This window comes from Pseudophryne corroboree, chromosome 4 (assembly GCF_028390025.1).
Source record: "Pseudophryne corroboree isolate aPseCor3 chromosome 4, aPseCor3.hap2, whole genome shotgun sequence".
Lineage (NCBI taxonomy): Eukaryota > Metazoa > Chordata > Amphibia > Anura > Myobatrachidae > Pseudophryne > Pseudophryne corroboree.
Genome location: NC_086447.1, coordinates 203,139,295 through 203,160,547, shown reverse-complemented (window position 1 = coordinate 203,160,547; position 21,253 = coordinate 203,139,295). Strand labels below are relative to the sequence as shown.

At 45.2% G+C, this 21,253-nt stretch overlaps 1 protein-coding gene across 2 annotated transcripts in view; it reads left to right on the top strand.

Moving 5' to 3' along the window:
* Positions 1–21,253, top strand: part of KLHL30 (kelch like family member 30) — a 94,445-nt gene that overhangs the window by 32,451 nt on the left and 40,741 nt on the right. For both annotated transcript variants that reach the window (XM_063915801.1, XM_063915802.1), the window contains 5 exons: positions 11,188–12,010; positions 14,504–14,666; positions 15,021–15,107; positions 18,407–18,562; positions 20,850–21,038. In XM_063915801.1, the coding sequence (XP_063771871.1) occupies positions 11,237–12,010; positions 14,504–14,666; positions 15,021–15,107; positions 18,407–18,562; positions 20,850–21,038 (1,369 nt within the window). In that variant the 5' untranslated portion in view covers positions 11,188–11,236. The remainder of the gene's footprint in view (positions 1–11,187; positions 12,011–14,503; positions 14,667–15,020; positions 15,108–18,406; positions 18,563–20,849; positions 21,039–21,253) is intronic.

The following is a 21,253-nucleotide window of genomic DNA, read 5'->3' as shown; positions in this document are numbered from 1 at the left end:
GCATCTTATTTGCATTGCTATGTGGCTAGGATGCACAAGCAGCTTCTGCTGATTAAAATGATATGCAGCATGCCTATATACTGTGTGAGACTGTGGCTGTATTTGCATATGAAATGCTACACACAGAATATAGGCATGCCACATATCATTTTAATCAACAGAAACTGCTGATGCCCCTAGGCATATCAAATACCCTAGGCAATTGCCTAGTTTGCCTATACCTATGGCCGGCTCTGTCGGTGCTGCAGAGTCATCCGCACTCTCCCGCCCGTTTGGGAGCTTTGGTATAATCCCCATGGTCCTTTCGGAGTCCCCAGCATCCACTAGGACGTTAGAGAAAATAAGAATTTACTTACCGATAATTCTATTTCTCATAGTCCGTAGTGGATGCTGGGCGCCCATCCCAAGTGCGGATTGTCTGCATTACTTGTACATAGTTATTGTTACAAAAATCGGGTTATTGTTGTTGTGAGCCATCTTTTCAGAGGCTCCTTCTGTTATCATGCTGTTAACTGGGTTCAGATCACAAGTTGTACGGTGTGATTGGTGTGGCTGGTATGAGTCTTACCCGGGATTCAAAATCCTTCCTTATTGTGTACGCTCGTCCGGGCACAGTATCCTAACTGAGGCTTGGAGGAGGGTCATGGGGGGAGGAGCCAGTGCACACCAGGTAGTCCTAAAGCTTTTTACTTTTGTGCCCAGTCTCCTGCGGAGCCGCTATTCCCATGGTCCTTTCGGAGTCCCCAGCATCCACTACGGACTATGAGAAATAGAATTATCGGTAAGTAAATTCTTATTATCAAGTTACAAGTTCATCTTCATTGCTCATTTGTTACCATTGACTTTTGAAATATTAATTTATCGGATTAAGTTATTATTCATTGTTCCTGTCATCCGTTATCCCTGTGTGATAATAAATATCAAGCGCACATGCGCGGAACTTTTCATCAGTCTCCCCGTTTCCTCTATCACTACTACACTGACCCACTAGTGCCCCCTCCGGTGACAAAGTTACAGAATCCTGACATAGGGGTGCCATGAAAAACATTCTGATACTATAGGGCACAACAGCTTGGGAACCACTGGGCTAATGACTAATTATTTAATTAATTTAATTAATTAGACTAATTAGATAAATGACTCCACCAGATGCCCACTCAAGTGATCTGAATATTCCACTTTACCTTATGCCAGCTCCTTGACACCACCTTTGCAGAGATATCGTTCCTCAGTGTTCCGTCCCAGTCCTCAGATGTTAAAGGTACATGTGCAGTTTGAATACAGGCTGCAGATATTAATGGGGCACCACATCTGCAGGGAAACTCTCCCACACTTCTGAAAAGCTGTCTCTGCTTTTTGGAAAGTGAGAATTAAGTAAAGGAGGCATGATGAATGCCTCCGATATTTACATGATACCTGTTGCGAGGTCAATCCCTAATTAGCACATCACATATTTTTGAATGATGAATAGACCCCTGAGACTCCAGTAGAATGTGCCCCCAGTAAAGGCGTCACAAGGTGGTGTGGGAGAAAATGAGCCACACCTGGGTGTCACTCTTCCAGGGGGTAACACCAAAATGCCGTCTCCTCTGCAGTGACAGGAGCTGTGTGCTGCAGTGTGACATTATTCTGCAACACCTGGCTCCTGTCACTGAGAAGAAGCCGGCAGTGCAGCCAGAGTCTTGGGGGGGCATCTCTGGGGATGCTGGGCATGCCCTCGTAGTGACGGAATTGGGGGCTTCCCGCAAGATCACAACCCATGTAGTGATGTCAGCGGGGACAGCGAGGCCATGCCCCTACCCAGAAAGTCACACACCCTTTTTCAGGTGCTTCGGGTGTCACCGACCCCAATGCCAACACTGACCACAGTGGTCAACTTATAAAAAATTATACTGGACTGTTGAACATCTCATACACAGAGACAAATAAATCAATGCTGGCTGCATATCACAGAGGTCTTGCAAGATAATGTTGATGTACTGTATCAAGTGGACCAGTGGAGAAGTTGCTCATAACAACCAATCATCTTTGAGGTAGCATTTATCAACTACATTCTATAAAATGATAGAAAGATGGGCAACTTCTCCACTGGCCTACTTCTCCACTCTTTTCACTGCTTGATACATTAAACCCAAAGTTATAAACAGGTGAGGAATACTAGGCAAGCATTGACTCGGAATGGGCTACTAATTCAAGTGTATGCACTGGCTATGAAACCAAAATAAAATGCTGGATACTTATTACACACCGCTTCGAAATGCAGAGCTGTGCTGAATAGCTGTCATACAATTTTAATTAGAATGTTCTACTCATTAACCGAGACAGCATTAACGGCACATAAAATACACACAAAGCACAGGTAACCGTGAGAAGAAGAAACGCTCTGCAAGATTCGCAATGCTGGGCAACATAAAGGCTCCACTCTCCTCATTAGTAATTCATCTCCCCAATGTCGCCAAGCAGCATGCTTACTTCAAACGGAAATCCGTTACTCTTTCTGGCCTGCCCACTGTACTGCAGTAAAGGAAATCTTTAGTGGCCATTGCTATTTGTTTCATTAACCTGAGATAATAATAATAATAATAATAATAAAAAAAAAAAAATGGAAAAAATTGATATATTTGCCAGTATACAGAACCAGGGCCGTAACTACGTGTGTGCCAAGTGGGCTTGGCACACAGCGCAGTTGCCCTGAGGGCGCACGGCCAGCCGCATGTAATGAGTCAAATTGACTCATTACATGCCGCCTGCCGCAGCCGCGCTGTACAGGGAGGAGAGCTACAGCACCGGGCAGGTGAGAAGAAGGAGAAGGGAGGGGGACTGGAGCCGCAGCAGCGCTATGTCATTGGTAGTAAGCGCCGCTGCAGCATCCCCCTCTCCTTCCGTATTGGCTGCCCGGCGCTGCTGTGGATGCTGGGATGCGGTTCCTCCATCCCAGCATCCACAGCAGCGCAGGGCAGCCAATACGGAAGGAGAGGGGGATGCTGCAGAGGCGCTTACTACCAATGACATAGCGCTGCTGCGGCTGCACTCCCTCTCCCTCCTCCTCCTTCTCACCTGCCTGCACTGAGGGACTCGGAGATGCCAGCACGAGGAGCTCGTCAGCGGGGAGAAGGTAAGTGTATATCCCTCTCTCTCTCTCTCTCTCTTTCTCTCTCTTTCTCTCTCTCTCCTCTCTGGGGGACATCGTCTGCCATAATGTGTAAAAAGGGGGCCTGGCTGCCGCAATGTGTAAAAAGGGGGCCTGGCTGCCGCAATGTGTATAAAGGGGTCCTGGCTGCCGCAATGTGTAAAAAGGGGGCCTGGCTGCTGCAATGTGTAAAAAGGGGGCCTGGCTGCCGCAATGTGTAAAAAGGATTCCTGGCTGCCGCAATGTGTAAAAAGGGGTCCTGGCTGCCGCAATGTGTAAAAAGGGGGCCTGGCTGCCGCAATGTGTAAAAAGGGGGACTGGCTGCCGCAATGTGTAAAAAGGGGGCCTGTCTGCTGTAATGTGTAAAAAGGGGGACGCTGTCTGCTGTAATGTATAAAAGGGGCTCTACCTGGTGTAGTGGCACTACTGTGCAGCGTAATTTGAATAATGGAGACTACTGTGCACCGTAGAATGAATTATTATTTTGTGGCCTCGCCCCTTCCCCATGAAGCCACGCCCCTATATATTTTTCCGCGCACCTACGGCGCGCACTGACCCTGTCTTGCATGGGGGGGGGGGGGGGGGGGCGCGCCAATGTCATTTCTTGCACACAGCGCTAAAATGCCTAGTTACGGCACTGTACAGAACTGTTCCGGTGCAACCACCCATATGAGTATGTCTGGTTTGCTAATGCTGCTAACGCATATTTACCTACTCTCCTCGAACATCCAGGAGTCTCCTAAACTTGGGTAGAGTCTCCCGGGTAACAGAAGTGGGCAACTTTCCCATAACTCACCATTTGCCACCAATTCTTAGGTGACGCAATGACAGGAATGTAAAGCCAAAAATGTCCCATGGGATGGGGCACCAATTATGTTATTTGTGACACCCTGCTCCCATTGACCTATGGACCTCCCGGTGAATGACTTTCCAAAGTCGGCAATCGGATCCTGTCCAGCACCCCCCTCTTCGGTGTGTGTCACTCTGTCCTAAACCCAGGAATCCCGACATCACAAAGGACAGTTCTTATCAGGAGAGTTGTCCATTTTATTTGAATCACATTTCTAGGTACATACTGGCGTTATTAACGCCGATATGTACCCGATAAGTTGTGAGATGTATAACATCGCGGATGTGATGCATAGTACGTCCCGTCCTCTATATTAAGAATGGCTGCACCGCAGAGGCATATAATACATAGAATATTGAAGTAATAAATCTAAGATTTGGCCAAAAACAAAATGATGGTAATAGGATTGACAGTCTGATGCCGTTTGGGGGTGGGGAGGGGGCAGCAACGGCTTCAGTTTCTCCTGACAGATGCGTCGCCACAGTTTAGGGGAAGGGAAGAGATTTCCTGGATTCTGTAACAGGAGTCTTGCAGCACCCATGGTGCCATGAGAGATCCGATGATGCGTTCTAGGATGCAGCTCGGATCACTACTACAGCAGAATGCGTCTGCTTGTAATAGACGTCTCCTGCTGCATCATCATACAGCACTATCACTGTTGCTTCCAAGGAAGTGATAGCAACTCCAACCACATTTGTATCAGACCCATTGCAGAGGCGTTTTAAGGGAGGAGAAGGCCACCTCCGTTGGTGGCCCCCTCCTTTCTGGCAGCGAGTAGACTCTGGCATTATGCCAGAGTCTACTGTGCATACACAGGTCTCCAGGAACATGGCACCTGCACCTTATTCCCTGGGTCATCTCAAGTGCTCATGTGCAAATCACTCGGAAATGGCCACGACTACCATTTTCCAGGTGATTTTTGTCTGCAGTGCAGGGCCGCCACCGTGGGACTCTAGAGGGGTAAGTATAATATATGGGCGCAAGGTGTGCGGTGTGGGCCTCACCAGAACCTATTCCGCACACCTTGCACCCATTATAGAAACGCCTCTGAGCCATTGTCAATAATGAGAACAACAGTCCCCAATGTTTGGAAAAGGAGGACAGTCTTTTGTGTCAGGATTTTCCTGCCCAAAATTGGTAAAGGTTAGGGGCAGGCATACCCATAGGGTAAGACAGAGAGGACACATATCAGTAGGCTAAGTGGGTTGTGAATTCTTTCCAGCATGCCTGGCCAGCACTACCAGTCCTGGTCACCCACCAATCAGTGTTCAGTGATTAGACAGGTGGGTGGGAGGACCATGACAGACCAGATTCAAATATATTATCTGTTCTTGTAAGGGCTACCTGCTACTGTACAAGGGGGGTGATTCCGAGTTGTTTGCTCGTTGCCATTATTCGCAACACAGCGATTAGGTGGAAAATGCGCATGCGCATGGTACGCAGCGCGCATGCGCTAAGTTATTTAACGCAAAACTTAGTAGATTTGCTGGTGTTCGTGCAGCGCTTTTCAGTCGCACTGCTGATCGGTGAGTGATTGACAGGATAGGGGCGTTTCTGGGAGGTAACTGAGCGTTTTCCGGGAGTGTGCTAAAAAACGCAGGCGTGCCAGGGAAAAACGCAGGAGTGGCTGGAGAAACGGGGGAGTGGCTGGCCGAACGCAGGGCGTGTTTGTGACGTCAAACCAGGAACTAAACGGACTGAGGTGATCGCAATCTAGGAGTAGGTCTGGAGCTACTCAGAAACTGCATGAAAATTTATAGTAGCAATTCTGCTACTCTTTCGTTCGCAATTCTGCTAAGCTAAGATACACTCCCAGAGGGCGGCGGCTTAGCGTGTGCAATGCTGCTAAAAGCACCTAGCGAGTGAACAACTCGGAATGAGGGCCATGGTCCCTACCTCGTAGCTGACAGCACAACCTCCTCCCACTCCAAGGGTCTGGCAGATACAAACATACACACACTGGTGTAACCATGATTTGTTTTCCCATTTTAAAGTTTAGAATTATGAACTTTTACATGAAACAATAACCCATAATGTTCATCAGCTAAGTGACATTTAGCACATGGTTTTGATATGTGCACAAGATTAATTGAATAGTGGTAGTTTAGTGATGTCTGCATTAAATTATTCTTATTTTGGAGTATTCCTATATTTAGTTGTCTAATTTAAGCTGTGCTAATATAATAAATAGACAAAGCATTGCATGCGCAGGTCTCCAGGAACATGGCGTAGCGGTAATTTTCCCAGTAATTTTTCTACTGTGAATGCACAAATCGCCAGGAAAATGGTCACTGCACCAATTTCCCAATGATTTGTGCAGCGCTCCCGATGTGGGACTCTGGCAAGTATTGAAGAATACAGTATGGGTGTATGGTGTGCAATGTTGGACCTACTGGACACAGGCATCCAACATTCGTAGTGCGCCCGACATGGCTGCCTCATCTGGTATGCTTATGGATGGGATGAAAAATACATGGACCTGGTGGTTACTCTGAACGTTAAGATGCTACAACCTCCCCATTTTGTGTCAGCTCTTCTAGGGATAGACTATTCCACCCAGGGTAATCCTATGCAGCGCGCCCAAGATGGCAGCCTGACCGGGTACCTTGTGAGGGTGGAATACACAAAGTTGTTACCCAAAATGCCTACACAAATTCCTGCATCATGCTTATGTTTGCTCAATGTATTTGTTTTATGTCTTTGTGGCTTGTCAATTGCTGTTTTACTTAAATCTTCTGTATTATGTGCATTGTTTTTGATGTCTGTAAAGCGCCTTGAGTCTAATTGGAGAAAGAGCGCAATATAAATAAAATTATTATTATTATTATTATTATTATTATTGATATGCCACAAATAACTAATGTTAATCAGAGACCCCAGCAAGGGTTGAAGTGGGCTGGGCTGTGGTGCACCAACTGGTCTCACTCTCTGGGAACAGCCACCTGCCCGTAACCCCCCCTTCCCAAACCCCTTTTCCAAAGTGGGCAGTCCAGGGGTCCGTTGATGAAGAGGGCAGCCAGAATGTCGGCACGTATTAAGAAGTTAGCATAAGCAAGGCAGTAATAAATTAAATAATGGATCAGGGCACAGCCAGTAAACAAGCTGTAAATCAGAGTTAAGTAGCAAACAAGCCTGGTCAATAAGAACAATATGGCTTCGTGAAGGTGAATAATGGGTGGTGAAACATAAAATAAAAATAGGACAATTTCAAGTAAATTTGTTGCTCAGACACTGACCAATCTTCTTTCTTATATATACATATCAGTGATGTCAGCAAGCTTAACCCTGTACACACTCCTGCTAGCAAGGAATGTACTCAGATCATTGCCACTGTGAGGTGTATTCAATAGATGTCGGATCCTTTCAGACGGAAAGGATCCGACATCTCAGTATTCAATGAGCGGATTTGGGCGTTCACGACAATGCCAATCTGACCTTTTTTAAAGTCGGATTGACATTGTTGGAACTGGGGCCAAAACCTGTCTGATTTGGCTGCGGAATCCTACAAAACACGTGGATCCACGGTTAATCCGTCGATCAATGTGTTTTCCGACAAGTTGGAATTGCCGCCATGTCGGAAAATAAGCAGCCCCATTGAATAGGTCGGAACCCCTTCCGACATAAAAAAGTCGGAAACTGTGTCTTTCTGACAAGACGACAGTTTCCGACAAGCATTGAATACCCCCCTATAAGTCACACTTGTATCAAGCCTTGGAGAGAGATAAAATGAAGAGTGATAAAGTACCAACCAATTATCTTCTATAATTTTACAGGTTGTGTTTAAAAAAAATGACAGCTAAAGTTAAAGGAGGAGAGATGAGGGCGGGAAAACGTGAAGCCTCCTATGATAGAGGGCCATGGAAAAATAACTCCTGTGATCTAAAAACAGTTCTAATGCACAATGTGTCAGATGGGGGCTGCAGCGCTAATGGTCCCGACAGTAAACTGCTTCTTTACATCTTCCTGTGACTAAGCAGCAGTTTGCTGCAGGAACCATCAGTGCCAGCAGTCCCTAACTAACACATTCACACTCAGCTAACTATGGGCCTAGGGGGTAATTCAGACCTGATTGCAAAAGCAAAATCTTTCTTTAATGGGCAAAACCATGTGCACTGCAGGTGGGGCAGATCTCGGCCTTTTGGCTAAGATCAAGTGTAGTACCTGCTCGAGGGAAACACTTGGTGGAGTACCTGTTCTTACACTGGGAGCGTGAGAGGTCCCTAGTGTGGAATGGAGAAACACCTTGTGGAGTACCATGCCAGGGTGTGGCAATGCCTCTGGTCGAGAGTGGAGAAAAACTGGGTTTAGTATCCGTTGCCTTCTAAGGGGATGAAATAGGGCCCCTTGTGTGGAGCGGGAACAGCCTGGTTTAGTATCTACTCTCGTACTGGGGGTTGACCATGGCATACAGTAGAGTGGGTATGAAGCTTTGGCTGAGAGGTCGGGAGCAGCCTGAAGCCTGAGGTGTTCTGTGCCCCTGGAACTGGAAGGGACAGGGGTGCCTGAAATGCACTGGGGATTCGGACCACCTTTGCACTAGGGCACTTTAGCACGGAGCACTTCTACCCTTCCATCTGCACCTACTCCTTTGACTTGGCCTTTTGGCTAGGGCAAGGATAATTTTTACTTTTCCACCGGCCTTCTGGCCACTGGGTGATAAAATGTAACGTACAGAGGGGGTCATTCCGACCCGTTTGTAAGGCTGCAATCTTTCGCATGCGCGTGGGCAGCAGTGTGCAGGCGCGTCACTGCCTGTCACCGGGTAGCGACGAGGGTAACAAAGAAAGCGTTTGCAGCGGCGAACGCATGAAGATTGACAGGAAGAGGCCGGCCGGAGGTGACAACTCACCGTTTCCTAGGAGTGCCAAAGAAAATGCAGGCGTGTCCGGCCGAATGCAGGGAGGGATCCTGACATCAGCTTCAGGAAGAATCGTCGCAGCGGGTGAGTAAGTCTTGAGCTGTGCAGAGACTGCACAAACTTTTTGCTTGTGCAGTCTCTGCACAGCGGATTGCAGCCCTGCAAAGCCCCTCCCCTGTAGGCGGTGACTACCTGATCACAGCAGTGCTAAAAGTAGCCTGCTAGCAATCAGGTCGGTTATTTTGTTTCTGTGCAGGGTAAATACTGGCTGCTTTATTTTTACACTGCAATTTAGATTTCAGTTTGAAGACACTCCACCCAAATCTAACTCTCTCTGCACCTGTTTTATCTGCCCCCCTGTAGTGCACATAGGTGTCTATTCATGAAGCAGTGATATGGATGGAGAAGTGAGCCAGTGGAGAAGTTGCCCATGGCAACCAATCAGCATTAAAGTAACATTTATAATTTGCATACTATACAATTGTACGGAGCAGCTGATTGGTTGCCATGGGTAACTTCTCCACAGGCTCCCTTCTCCACTCTTTTCACTGCTTCATGAATAATAGACCCGATGGTTTGGCACATTAGAAAAATATGTTGCTGTTGCGAACAGGACTGTGGGCCTAATTCAGACCAGATCATAGCAGCAATATTTTTCTCTTATGTGCAAAACCATGTGCACTGCAGGGGGGGCAGATATAACATGTGCAGAGAGAGTTAGATTTGGGTAGGGTGTGTTCAAACTGAAATCTAAATTGCAGTGTAAAAATAAAGCAGCCAGTATTTACCCTGCACAGAAACAAAATAACCCACCCAAATGTAACTCTCTCTGCACATGTTATATCTGCCCCACCTGCAGTGCACATGGTTTTGCCCATTAGAGAAAAATGTTGCTGCTGTGATCAAGCCTGAATTAGGCCCTATGGCATCTGTCCAGCGGCACCCCATGTAGCACCGACCCTCCATATGTAGCTCCACCCTCACCCCATGTAACGCCGCCTCAGCCCTGTGCAGCCCAGCCTCATGGTTACATAGAGGAAATCACAAATACTTGGTGTGGGCTGCAGGAGGGCTTTATTCATCAGGGTCAGGGTAGCTGCTTTGGGCAGCCATTTTTGTACAGCTTGCTGGCCACACAGTGGACTGAAGGGGAGATTTACTAAGCCTTGGAGAGTGATAACATGGAGAGAGAGAGAGAGATAAAGCACTAACTGTCATGTTACAGGCTGTGTTTGAAAAATTACATTTAGGATCTGAATGGTTGGTAGTTTATCTCTCTCCACTTTGTTTTTTCCCCAAGGCTTGGTATATCTGCCCCTCAGTAAAGTGAGTGGGTGCAGGGAGGCAGGCCCTGTAGGCATACCTCCCAACTGTCCCGATGTTTGCGGGACAGTCCCGTTCCAGTGAGGGAGAGGGACTGGGGGCATGGCCAGCGGCTCACAGAGCGCTGGCCATGCCCCCACAGTGATGAAATTTGGAGGCGTGGCTTGCTATCGCGGCACCCACGTGAAGCCACGCCCCTTTCCATTAGGCCACATCCCTTTTCGCCTGCGCCGCGCAAAGAGTCCCTCCTTGCTACACCAGAATGTTGGGAGGTATGCTGTAGGTCAGTGACGTGCGGTGGGGTGAGGCAGGTGAGACAGAGCCTTTGCTGTCATACTTACATTTGTACCAGAGTTTTTACTGTATAAAGTATATGAAAAATACAAAGAATTTGTTTGAAATATCTCTGTATTATTCTAATCATTTTTATAGCGAAACCTCTGGAGTAAAAAGTCTATGACAGGTGAGGCAGTGCCTTACCTGCTTATCTTTTCCGCACATCTCTGATCAAAACTCACCAAATTTCCAGGAGTTTATACTGCTGCACCTGTGTATAATGCCCAGATGTACCATTTGGCTCGTATATTGCATGTAAATCTGTCTCTGGTTCTAGCCAGTGACGCCTTAGCTATTTAGCTCACCGCACGTCCCTACTGTAGGTACTCCAGGCCCCATCGCAACTGCACATCCTGCGCCCATGGTAACTATGCCATAGGCTCTGCTCCTGGGCTTCCCTCTTAATTTACGATTGCCAACTAGTTCAACATAGGTCAGGGCAATCATACATTCCGAGGAAAGTCCAGAAGTAGAGCATTTTGTACCTGATGGAAGGGGTCATGTTGGATGTTGTGCTTTGTACATTGTTTTCACTTCAATATTTCACGTATACATTATTTATTAGTGTACGTATTGTAAATTTGTCCAGTTTGTTAGCAGTTTTGTTGTTATGTGTGCAATTTACTGAGTTCATTATTCTTCATTACATTCATTTAAAAAAATGTATATATATATATTTTTTATTTACAGAATTTCCAGCCCACGTTTGTCCTCCTGTAGAGGCTCCGCGGAGGGAATCATGGTGAGAAACATTGATGACCTGGAATTCTGTCTCCCCTCTCACTCAGACTCTATTCTAACAGGTCTGCAGTCTTTGCGGTTTAACCCCCAGCTGTCAGATGTTACACTAATAGTCCAAGGCCGGGAGTTCCCATGTCATCGTGCAGTGCTAGCTCTCTGCAGCCAGTATTTCCATGCCATGTTTACAGGAAACTTCCAGGAAAGCATATCTGCTCATGTGGAGATCAAAGAGGTTGATGCAGAACTCATGGAGACCTTAATTAATTTCTGTTACACCGGTCGTCTGACTATTAACCAGGTAAATGTAGAGGGACTGATTCGTGTCTCCAATCAGCTGAATTTTCCTGCTGTGCGGAAGGTGTGTATTCGGTATTTGCAGCAGCAGATGGATGCTACCAATTGCTTAGGCATCTGGGAATTTGGTGAAAGACATGGCTGCCCTGAGGTTATTGCAAAGGCCTGGTCTTTCCTACAGGAGAACTTTGATGCTGTGACCCAAGAGGAGGAATTTCTACTTTTGCCACCTGAGCATCTACTTCGTTACTTGGGTGATCCGCTGCTACAAGTAAGGGAAGATCACAGCCGGGCAAAGGCGGTTCTTCAGTGGGTGCGGAAAGATGAGGAGAGGCGGGCCTCATACCTCCCAGAGTTGCTGAATATGGCCAGACTGTCAAGCTTGACTGATCATTACCTGCAAGAGCTAATGGATGCTGAGCCATTGATCAGTGAATCAGAGACATGCCGAGCACTGATTACACGGAACCTGGGGCAGGTACTGTACTGAGATGTGCAATCTGCAGTGGGGTACAGTAGACCTCACCTGTTCTGTACTGTATGTATGAGCAGCTGATGTTTTTGTTATTTTTATAGCCATGTTCATTAGACATGATTCAAACACCTTGTCCACTACTCCCTGACTATTATTAAATGTCTAAATTAGTACTGACTAATGTTTAATGGGCAGAGCCTTAAACATAGCTATATAAAATAACCTATGCTTCTGGTTATAGAGAGCCAGGGTAAGTACATGAATTACAGTGGGTAGAGGAAAATTCCACCTGACAATTTCTCAAAAACATTTGACAAGCGCACAATGGGCGATATCCTATTAGGGGCGATGATATGGACTATCAATATGGCCAGATATTGCGATTAATGACCAATATTCATTATCGCAGTATCCAATTAGAGGCCATTTTGATTGTCCGAAATTGGACCCACAATCGCACGAAAACACATGGGATCAGGGATTAGTCCTTACCCTACGATGGGCGGCCCCCAGCATGCCAGCAAAAGGATTGCAAATTCTGCATAGGTTACCCTCAATAGGGTCCAATGTACTGTACTTGCTTTCTGTATTTATGAAAAGGTTTTCTGTACTTCATTGTTTCTGTACTGTATTATGTTCATTCTATCTGTTAAGCGCCTTGAGTCCTATTGGAGAAAGAGCGCTATATAAATAAAATATTATTATTACATTAGTGTCACTCTAATACAGTATAGTCCACAACTTATCTGTAATAAATAAGCACTAGATGAAGTGCGTCTGTCTTTATCTTATCTGATGCTGGATGGCTAAAAAAAAGGTGTCCAGAAAGTATGTACCTAGGGGGTCATTTAGACGCGATCGCTCGCTGCAGTTTCTCGCAGAGCAGAGATCGGGTCGGAACTGCGCATGCGCCGGCGCGGCAGTGCGGCGGCGCATGCCAGCCGTCGTTGCCTAGCGATCTCCTCTGAGGCAGAGGCGGTCGCTGGACGGTGGCGTTAAGCCGCCGTTTAGGGGGTGCGGTCCGTCCAACGCAGGCGTGGCCGGACCATTGGGGTGCGGCGAGTTGGGGAGCGACGAGTAGCTCCCGGCCAGCACGCTAAAGCTGCGCTGGTCGGTAGCTACTCTTGAAGTACAAAGGCATCGCCGGGGCGGCCTAGCCCTGTGCTGGGCGTCCCCCCACATGTCAGTGTGAATGATCGTAGCTGTGCTAAATTTAGCACAGCTACGATCAACTCGACATCACCCTCCTAATCACAGACCAACAAAAGAAACGTTTTGCTTAGTTGCCAGTGATATTTGAATGAATTTAGGGTATTTTGGGGTTGCTGAATTCAAAATGAATAGTCTCTTTTTTGAATTGGCTCTTGTTCTTGAGATAATGGATACCCTCAATTAATAAGGCCCTGAGCCAAACACATGCATATAGGAATCTATCGGAACCTTCTAGAAGGTGGGACACGCAAATATTCTAGGTGTTCACTCCGCTATCGTTCTAGAATATTCCCTACCCGTATACACGTTATCAGCCACTGACAGTTGGCAGTTGAGCCTTTCACATTGTCTATTGTGTTTTTCTTGTTTCTCATCCATGTATCTCAATAATTAGAGCCAATCTACTGTAGCAAGACCGATGGCATATTTGGAACCAACACCACAAAGTTACCCCAACATCGCTGTAATATGATTGGCAAAAAAAATGGAATGTTGATCACTGGATTATTTTCTGCATTTTACGTAGACATTGTAATATTGTGTAAACCATAGATGAAAATAACTAATGATATGTAAGTAGCATGTGTTTTTCTGAATCAAAACATCCACAACATCTATTTTGTGCTGTAATATAACCATATCTATTAATGTTTGGCTAATGTACTACTTACAGCTCCTACATCCAAATCACCACAATATCTGTGCCTGGTTTACCATACGGTTCATATCACCTGCTTTATTTCTTGCCTGCGTCATCTTGTGGTCTCACTACTGCCTGTAACTCATAACCCACTTGTGTCACCTTTCACTGGTGTTAACATGATGAGCTTGTGCAGTGTTGCAGTCATGTCACACCTGAACTGTCCTTTCACCTGGATAACATCCCACAGCTCATCTGTGCTATTTATTTCCTCCATATCACCTGTCAAAGCTATCATCAGATTCCTGGCAAATCTCTCCAAACTGTTTCTCTTCTCACACACTGTGAGTTATCCGTTACACCTCGTGTCACATTTCTCACACCTGTCACCTTTCAGATGTATGTCACCTCTCACCACTATGACCCTTGTGTCACTTGTGTTAACAGTGGTAATTATAGCTGTATCATACAGTGGTTGGACAGGATTATAGACAAAGTGAAAGGAAATTATATGTAATAATAATAATAATAATAGTAATAATAATAATAATAATAATAATAATACTGTAGGATAAGTGGGAGAGGAGAACAGATAGGAAAAGTCAGAATGCAGGTGTTATTCAGTCTTTTCTCTCCACTTTCAGGTGACCAAGGGCTCTACTGAGCAGACACCAGTATCTCTCCAACAAGTACTGGTGGTGGTAGGCGGAAAGGTTCTTGAGGAGGAAGAAGATGAAGATGACGATGAAGAAGATGACACCCCGCCAAGGACATTGCCAAACTTTGCTTATTATAATCCCAAAACTAGTGAGTAAAATTACACCATCCAATATCAATGTAATAATATTTAGATGCCTGACCACCCTTGAACCTACGCGGTCATTAGTATAATAGAAATACTACCTTGCTAGTTATCATTTATATCTCTGTTATAGTATACTATAGGAAGTGTGAGATAAGTCTCTCTCCCGCCTCAGCTATACACTCTTACATAGCTGGTTAAATGATAATAAATCAATAATTATCCAAAAATCATATTGAACATTTATATTATAGACCCAAAGCAGGAATGACTGCAGTAAGATAGATGGGCAGGGAAATAAATGACAGCAGAGGGTTATACACTGCTCCTTTACTGACCTGCTTTTCTATCTTTGGCAGAAATGTGGATGGATCTCCCAGATTTCCCGGATTATAATAAGTGGGGGTTCTCTGTCACATCACTAAACAATGATGTCTATGTTACAGGTGAGTGTGGCACAGGCTTTTAAACAATATAATCAGTAGGGAAAAAAATATCACTTTAGTTTTTTTTTTATAAGAGATGCGATTCATTTATTAATTAGCAGTTTATTTATATAGAATACATATAATTCAGAGGTGTACAGAGAATATTTAGTCATTCATATCAGTCCCTGGCCCGATGTAACTTACATTCTAAATTCCCTATCACACGGACACACTAGGGTTAGTATTTGTCAAAAGCCAATTAATCTTTTAATATGTCCTTGGTTTGTGGAAGGATACCAAGAACCTGCAGGAAAAACCCACAGACATGAGGAGATCATACAAGGTCCACCCAGATAGGTCCCTATTTGGAATTGAAGCCATGACGGCAGATGCTACTCACTGTGCCACCATGTTGGCAGTGCCATCTCACAGGAGCTTCAGGGTTACAGCAACCACAGAGTTCTGCATCAGTATATGTAAAGTGCAGAGTGGACAGTGCGCAGTGCAAATCCTGGTGGCGCTATGGGCCTTAATTCGTGTGGAGGCATTAGATTACCACCAAAGAAAATGGAGCAGTCTGTACAGGCAGATTGCAGTAGTTTCATGCTAAGTCAATAGTAAAAGCCTAGGTGCACCTTGTTTTACAGAGCAGTGAAGATATGGGATTTCATGTTGCACAATGATATTTGTTTACACAAGATTATAGGGAACAGAGGGAACATCTTTGGTGTGTTCCTTGCAGTACAGAGCTCAGCCATTTTTTACTCCTATAACTTTAATTTTGCACCAGCTGAATAAAGGCAGCCCTGATGTCCTCTCACACATATGACTACGCCTGTGCACAGTGCACCCCCCTGTAACCCTAGGTCCATCTCTGGTGTGCGGGTTGTCTCCCGAAGTGGTGAGAAGCCATAAAGACATGGAAATGTGCTGGATCTAGTCTATACGATCAAGGCGCTATGTGTTGTACATCCACTGTGCTTTATAACTCCGGGCCAGAGGTTTTTAAATGGGTATGGGTCATTGGATAGACACAACTTAGGTCGACAGTCATTAGATCGACCATGGAAGGTCGACATGCATTAGGTCGACAGGGACAATAGGTCGACATGGTCATTAGGTCGACATGTACTAGGTCGACGGGTCAAAAGGTCGACATGTTTTTTTTTTAAACGTTTTCTTCGTAAAGTGACGGGGAATTAGTGCACCGTGTCCCCTCGCATGGCTCACTTCACTCGCCATGCTTCGGGGGCGGTTACTGTTCCAATCGTAGTCCACGTGGATCGTTAAGTATGAAAAAATCCAAAAAAATTGTTTTTTTTTGTAAAAAAAACTCATGTCGACCTTTTGACCTGTTGACCTAGTACATGTCAACCTAATGACCATGTCGACCTAATGCATGTTGACCTTCAGTGGTCGACCTAAGCTGTGACGATCGTATCCCTTTTAAATTGAATTAAAAATAAAATATGAACATTGGTGGTAATTTTTGTGAGAAATATAATAGGTAAATGTCCTAGCTAATGACTAAATATGACCTCTATATGACTATTAGGACTAATATGGCTAAATATACAGATTTAAATGTGTAGCGTAAAACATATAGAAATCTAAATCTTTCTTTCAATTGGATTTGTGAAGTTTATTTCATATAGAAGCCCGTATTTATCAAGCCTTGGAGAGTGATAAATAGCATGGTGATAAAGTACCAACCAACCAGCTCCTAAGTGTCACTTTTCAAACCTAGCCTGTGACATGGCAGTTAGGAGCTGATTGGCTGGTTACTTTATCACCGTGCAATTTATCACTTTCCAAGGCTTGATAAAAGGGGCGGAGTTGCATATGACATCACAATCTCTGCATTAGTTTTATGGGAACCTCATATCGCTGAGAACCTCTTATACTGAGATTGGATGCATGTTGATTAGTCCTCCCATTAAACATTTTCAGCCCAGAGTTGGGTGAACTGATATATGCTGTGCTGGTGGTAGCGTTCTATTCCTCTGGCATTGATCTCACTACAGGTCACTCTAGCTCCACAATCCCGCACGTCTGTAACTATCTGTGAAGTAAAGAAATATTAGGTTCTTCAGCCTTTGCAAAATGCACCCAAACAATGAAAAAAAAAAAAGTTTCCACATATTCACAAGTATTAATTTAGTCCAGTGACAGGTAACCTGATTCAGTTCGGAGGCCACATTTGGTGGCCCTCTAACATTCAAAACAGCCACACATTACTCTTAGGTGACTATTATCATACCTTGCAACAATCAAGTAGACAAAACCGGGACTCACACGTGACCTCATCTGAATTGGAGTGTGGCCTCGAGGCATGTCTCCCCATTTTTATAATTTGGGGGGCGTACCTAGCGCTCCCCAAGCAGCTGGGCAGCCCCCAGGCTCATCTCCCTCCACTGTTTAGATGTCGTTTAGATACGCCCGGGACAGTGTCATAATAGTGGGACTGTCCCGCTATAATTGTGACAGTTGGGAGGTATGCTATATTAATGAAGTACCAAACTCTGCAGCGGTGGATACTTAACTACCGCAGCAATTCAGTATTGCTCTGGTGTGGGAACAGATCATTTGGAAAGCAGTTGTCCCCGCCATCCCTAACACTGCTACAGAAGTATCAGCTTTACTTACCACAGCCGGTCTGTCCGACTGAGCATGAGTTACCTGAGTCCACACATGCACACAGCTGCAGGACACACAGTGCGGACCCTGGACCTCCTTCCCATAGGAAGGAGTAGGGCATGGGAACCAATACTATCTGCAGATGGTGTTGATACCTACTGGCAAAACTGAAAATGTTCAGTTTTCTGAGCTTAATGAATACTAGACATGTTGAACGGGTCCAAAATAGATAACAAATAGGTCTCTTAATCTCTGAAGGAACTTGAATAAATATATTAAATCAATGATAGAGACACCTGTGTGTAATCACACATCAGCAGATATTGTAAACAAGCATTATAAGCAAACATGACAACAAAGCAGAAAGTAGCTGGGGCCATAGGCGTCGGGACAGGGGGGCAAGGGGGCAGACTCTGGGCTCGGACTCCAGGCCTCCTTCTCCCCAGTGACTCTGCTTCCTTCCAGTGGCTCCACCTCATCCCCATTGGTTCACTTCCAGGGGCGCCATAATGGGATTAAATCTTGCCCCCTCAACATAAAACATTCTAATGCCCCTGGCTGGGGCTGCAGGTGAAAGCTTGGGGACTGTATGTGGGCCCATTACTGATTTAGGTAAATGGATGAATGACAGCTTTCTTTTTCGATAGAGCATTCCTAATTTACCTCTGGCTATTTCCTAGGTGGCTCTCGTGGTTCGCGAGATGATTCTTGGTCAACACGTCAAGGATGGCGTTTTGTCCTGAATGAAGGGATATGGAAACCCTTATCTCCTATGGTTAATCCACGGACTAATCACGCCAGTGCCTCTTTGAATGGGGAGATATATGTCATAGGAGGTCAGACTGCACAATACACGTCTAACATATATTTATTTTCTTGTACAAACATCAGCATTTTGTGACACAAGGCCTAATTCATGTTTTTACGCAACTGTGATTTTTAGGCTTTACCTAACCTTAGCAAATGAGGCTGCCACCCAGAAAAGATGGTAGGTGCCCACAGGAGCCATCTCAAGCTCATTTGCAACTGCATACACATATGCAGACTACAGATGGGTCCTCTGTTATCTTGGCTGACTGAGGCCTTAGTCGCGATCCAGGCATACGCAGCGTGTCTGGGCACAAGGAGGCGCGCCTAGTCGAAGGGAGATGCACAGAGCGTTTGGCGTTACCTTTGAGTGTAAAATCTAAGATCATCCACCAGATGTCGCTTTTTAAAATCACCAATGCGCTCGCGTGTGGTCTCCATTAAAATACAATCCTGAACTATAGCGTAAGAACTACTTTACTGGTGCGTCTCATTACGCTACATTATGCTGCAGTATGTCATACAGAATATAACAGTATATACAGTACAGATGCAAATAGTACAGCATACACGGATGCAAACGAACGTGTTACAGATACAGTATGGTTTATTGATGTTAGGGATATGTGAGCATCCAAATACGCAAAAATGAGGAACATAGACTGCTAGCCCAGTGGTTACGCAGGCTGGCTGTGGCAGAAGCGATGCTGGCGACATGTTTCTCTACGTACATAATCACAGCTGAAGGCAGATACAAGCCCTGAAAATAGCTATGACACGCCTGTATTTTTGCTACCACCCCATTACCTCCTCAAAATGGTTTCTTCCTGTCAATCACTCTACAGAGCCGGCCCTAACCAATATGATGCCCTAGGCAAGATTTTGGCTGGTGCCCCCTAGCACCACCGCTGGATCCGCCTCTGACCTTGCACCTCTTTCCCAGCACCCCCTATATTTTAAATAGGAACAGTTCGCACATTTGGCGCATAGCCCAAAAAGGGGTGTGTTTTTGCTGGCAAGGGGCATGGCCACACAATAGTAAACCCCAATTCCAATTACGCCACACAGTACTGCAACTTTATTCACATTTGATCATGCGATAGTGTCCATAATTCATATTACATCCCACAGTAGTATCACTTTACCTTATAAACGTTACTCCTCACAGTAGAGCCCCTTATTCACATTACATCACACTGAATTTCTCCTTATTCACATTACACCACACCCTATTGCTCTTTATTCACGTTAGATGATACAGTAGTGCCCTTTCTATATGCAATGCCACATAGAGCACCTTATACACATAATGCCACACAGTAATGCTCCTTACACATATGAGACACATTATTAATGTCCTTATAAACATACTGTGCCTTACACATGACAACCTTTATTAATGCCCTTTTACACATAATGTCCCTTACACATATGCTGCACATTATTAATGCCCTTATACACATAATGACACACATAGTGCCCCTTAACACATATGCTGCACATTATTAATGCCCTTATACACATAATGACACACATAGTGCCCCCTACACATTTGCTGCACATTTTTAGCACCCCTATACACATAATGCCACACATACAGTAGTACCCTGTTACACATATGCCGCACATTATTAATGCCCTTATACACATAATGACACACATAGTGGCCCTTTACACATATGTTGCACATTATTAATGCATTTTTACATGACACACATAATGCTCCTTACACATATTCCGAACACTACTGCACAACCAACCCACTCACATGCACACAGCACTCACACTGCCACTAACACTGTGACCTCTGCCTCTGCTTGGATACAGATGTGTCCTCATAAATCTTGCCTCAATGCTAAAATTGGACACATTTTTTTCAATGAAAATGCATCTTATTTGCATTGCTATGTGGCTAGGATGCACAAGCAGCTTCCGCTGATTAAATTGATATGCAGCATGCCTATATACTGTGTGTGACTGTGGCTGTATCTGCATATGAAATGCTACACACAGAATATAGTCATGTCGCATATCAATTTAATCAACAGAAGCTGCTGATGCCCCTAGGCATATCAAATGCCCTAGGCAATTGCCTAGTTTTCCTATGCCTATGGCCGGCTCTGTCAGTCTATGATAAAAATCTCAGTGTGCGTGATCGCAAAATCACCTTGACACATGCGCAGTGCGATCGCTTTGCAGTCACAGTCTGACGATCATCGCTCCATTGCATAAACATCAGCACTGCGTACAAACATGAATTAGACCCACAATGTTTAACACCACAAATAATCATTTATTGACCCCCTGTCTTCATAGGAACCCTGCAGGAAGCAGTGGAGGTGGAGTGTTATGACCCCTACAGTGGAACGTGGTCACCAGTGAGCTCTGCACAGAAGTACGTCAGCAACTTTACTGTAGTTGGGTGCAGCGGGAAGCTGTACTTGGTTGGTTCCTGTGCCATAAAGTACAATGCACTGACCCTGCAATGCTACAATCCGTCTACAGGTATCAAATGACCATGATCTTTTTTAACCTAAATCTCCCTCCAGTAGCTATCTCTACATAAAAACATCTCATTATCAGATACCAATCTAGGTTTATTCTATGACTGTAACATACCAAGTGATCCACCAGGACTGTGTGCTGGATCTCATTTAGCCCACGTGCCAATCTATAGGAAGAATTTCCTGTGGCCGAGGGTGCTTCCCACATGGTCCAGA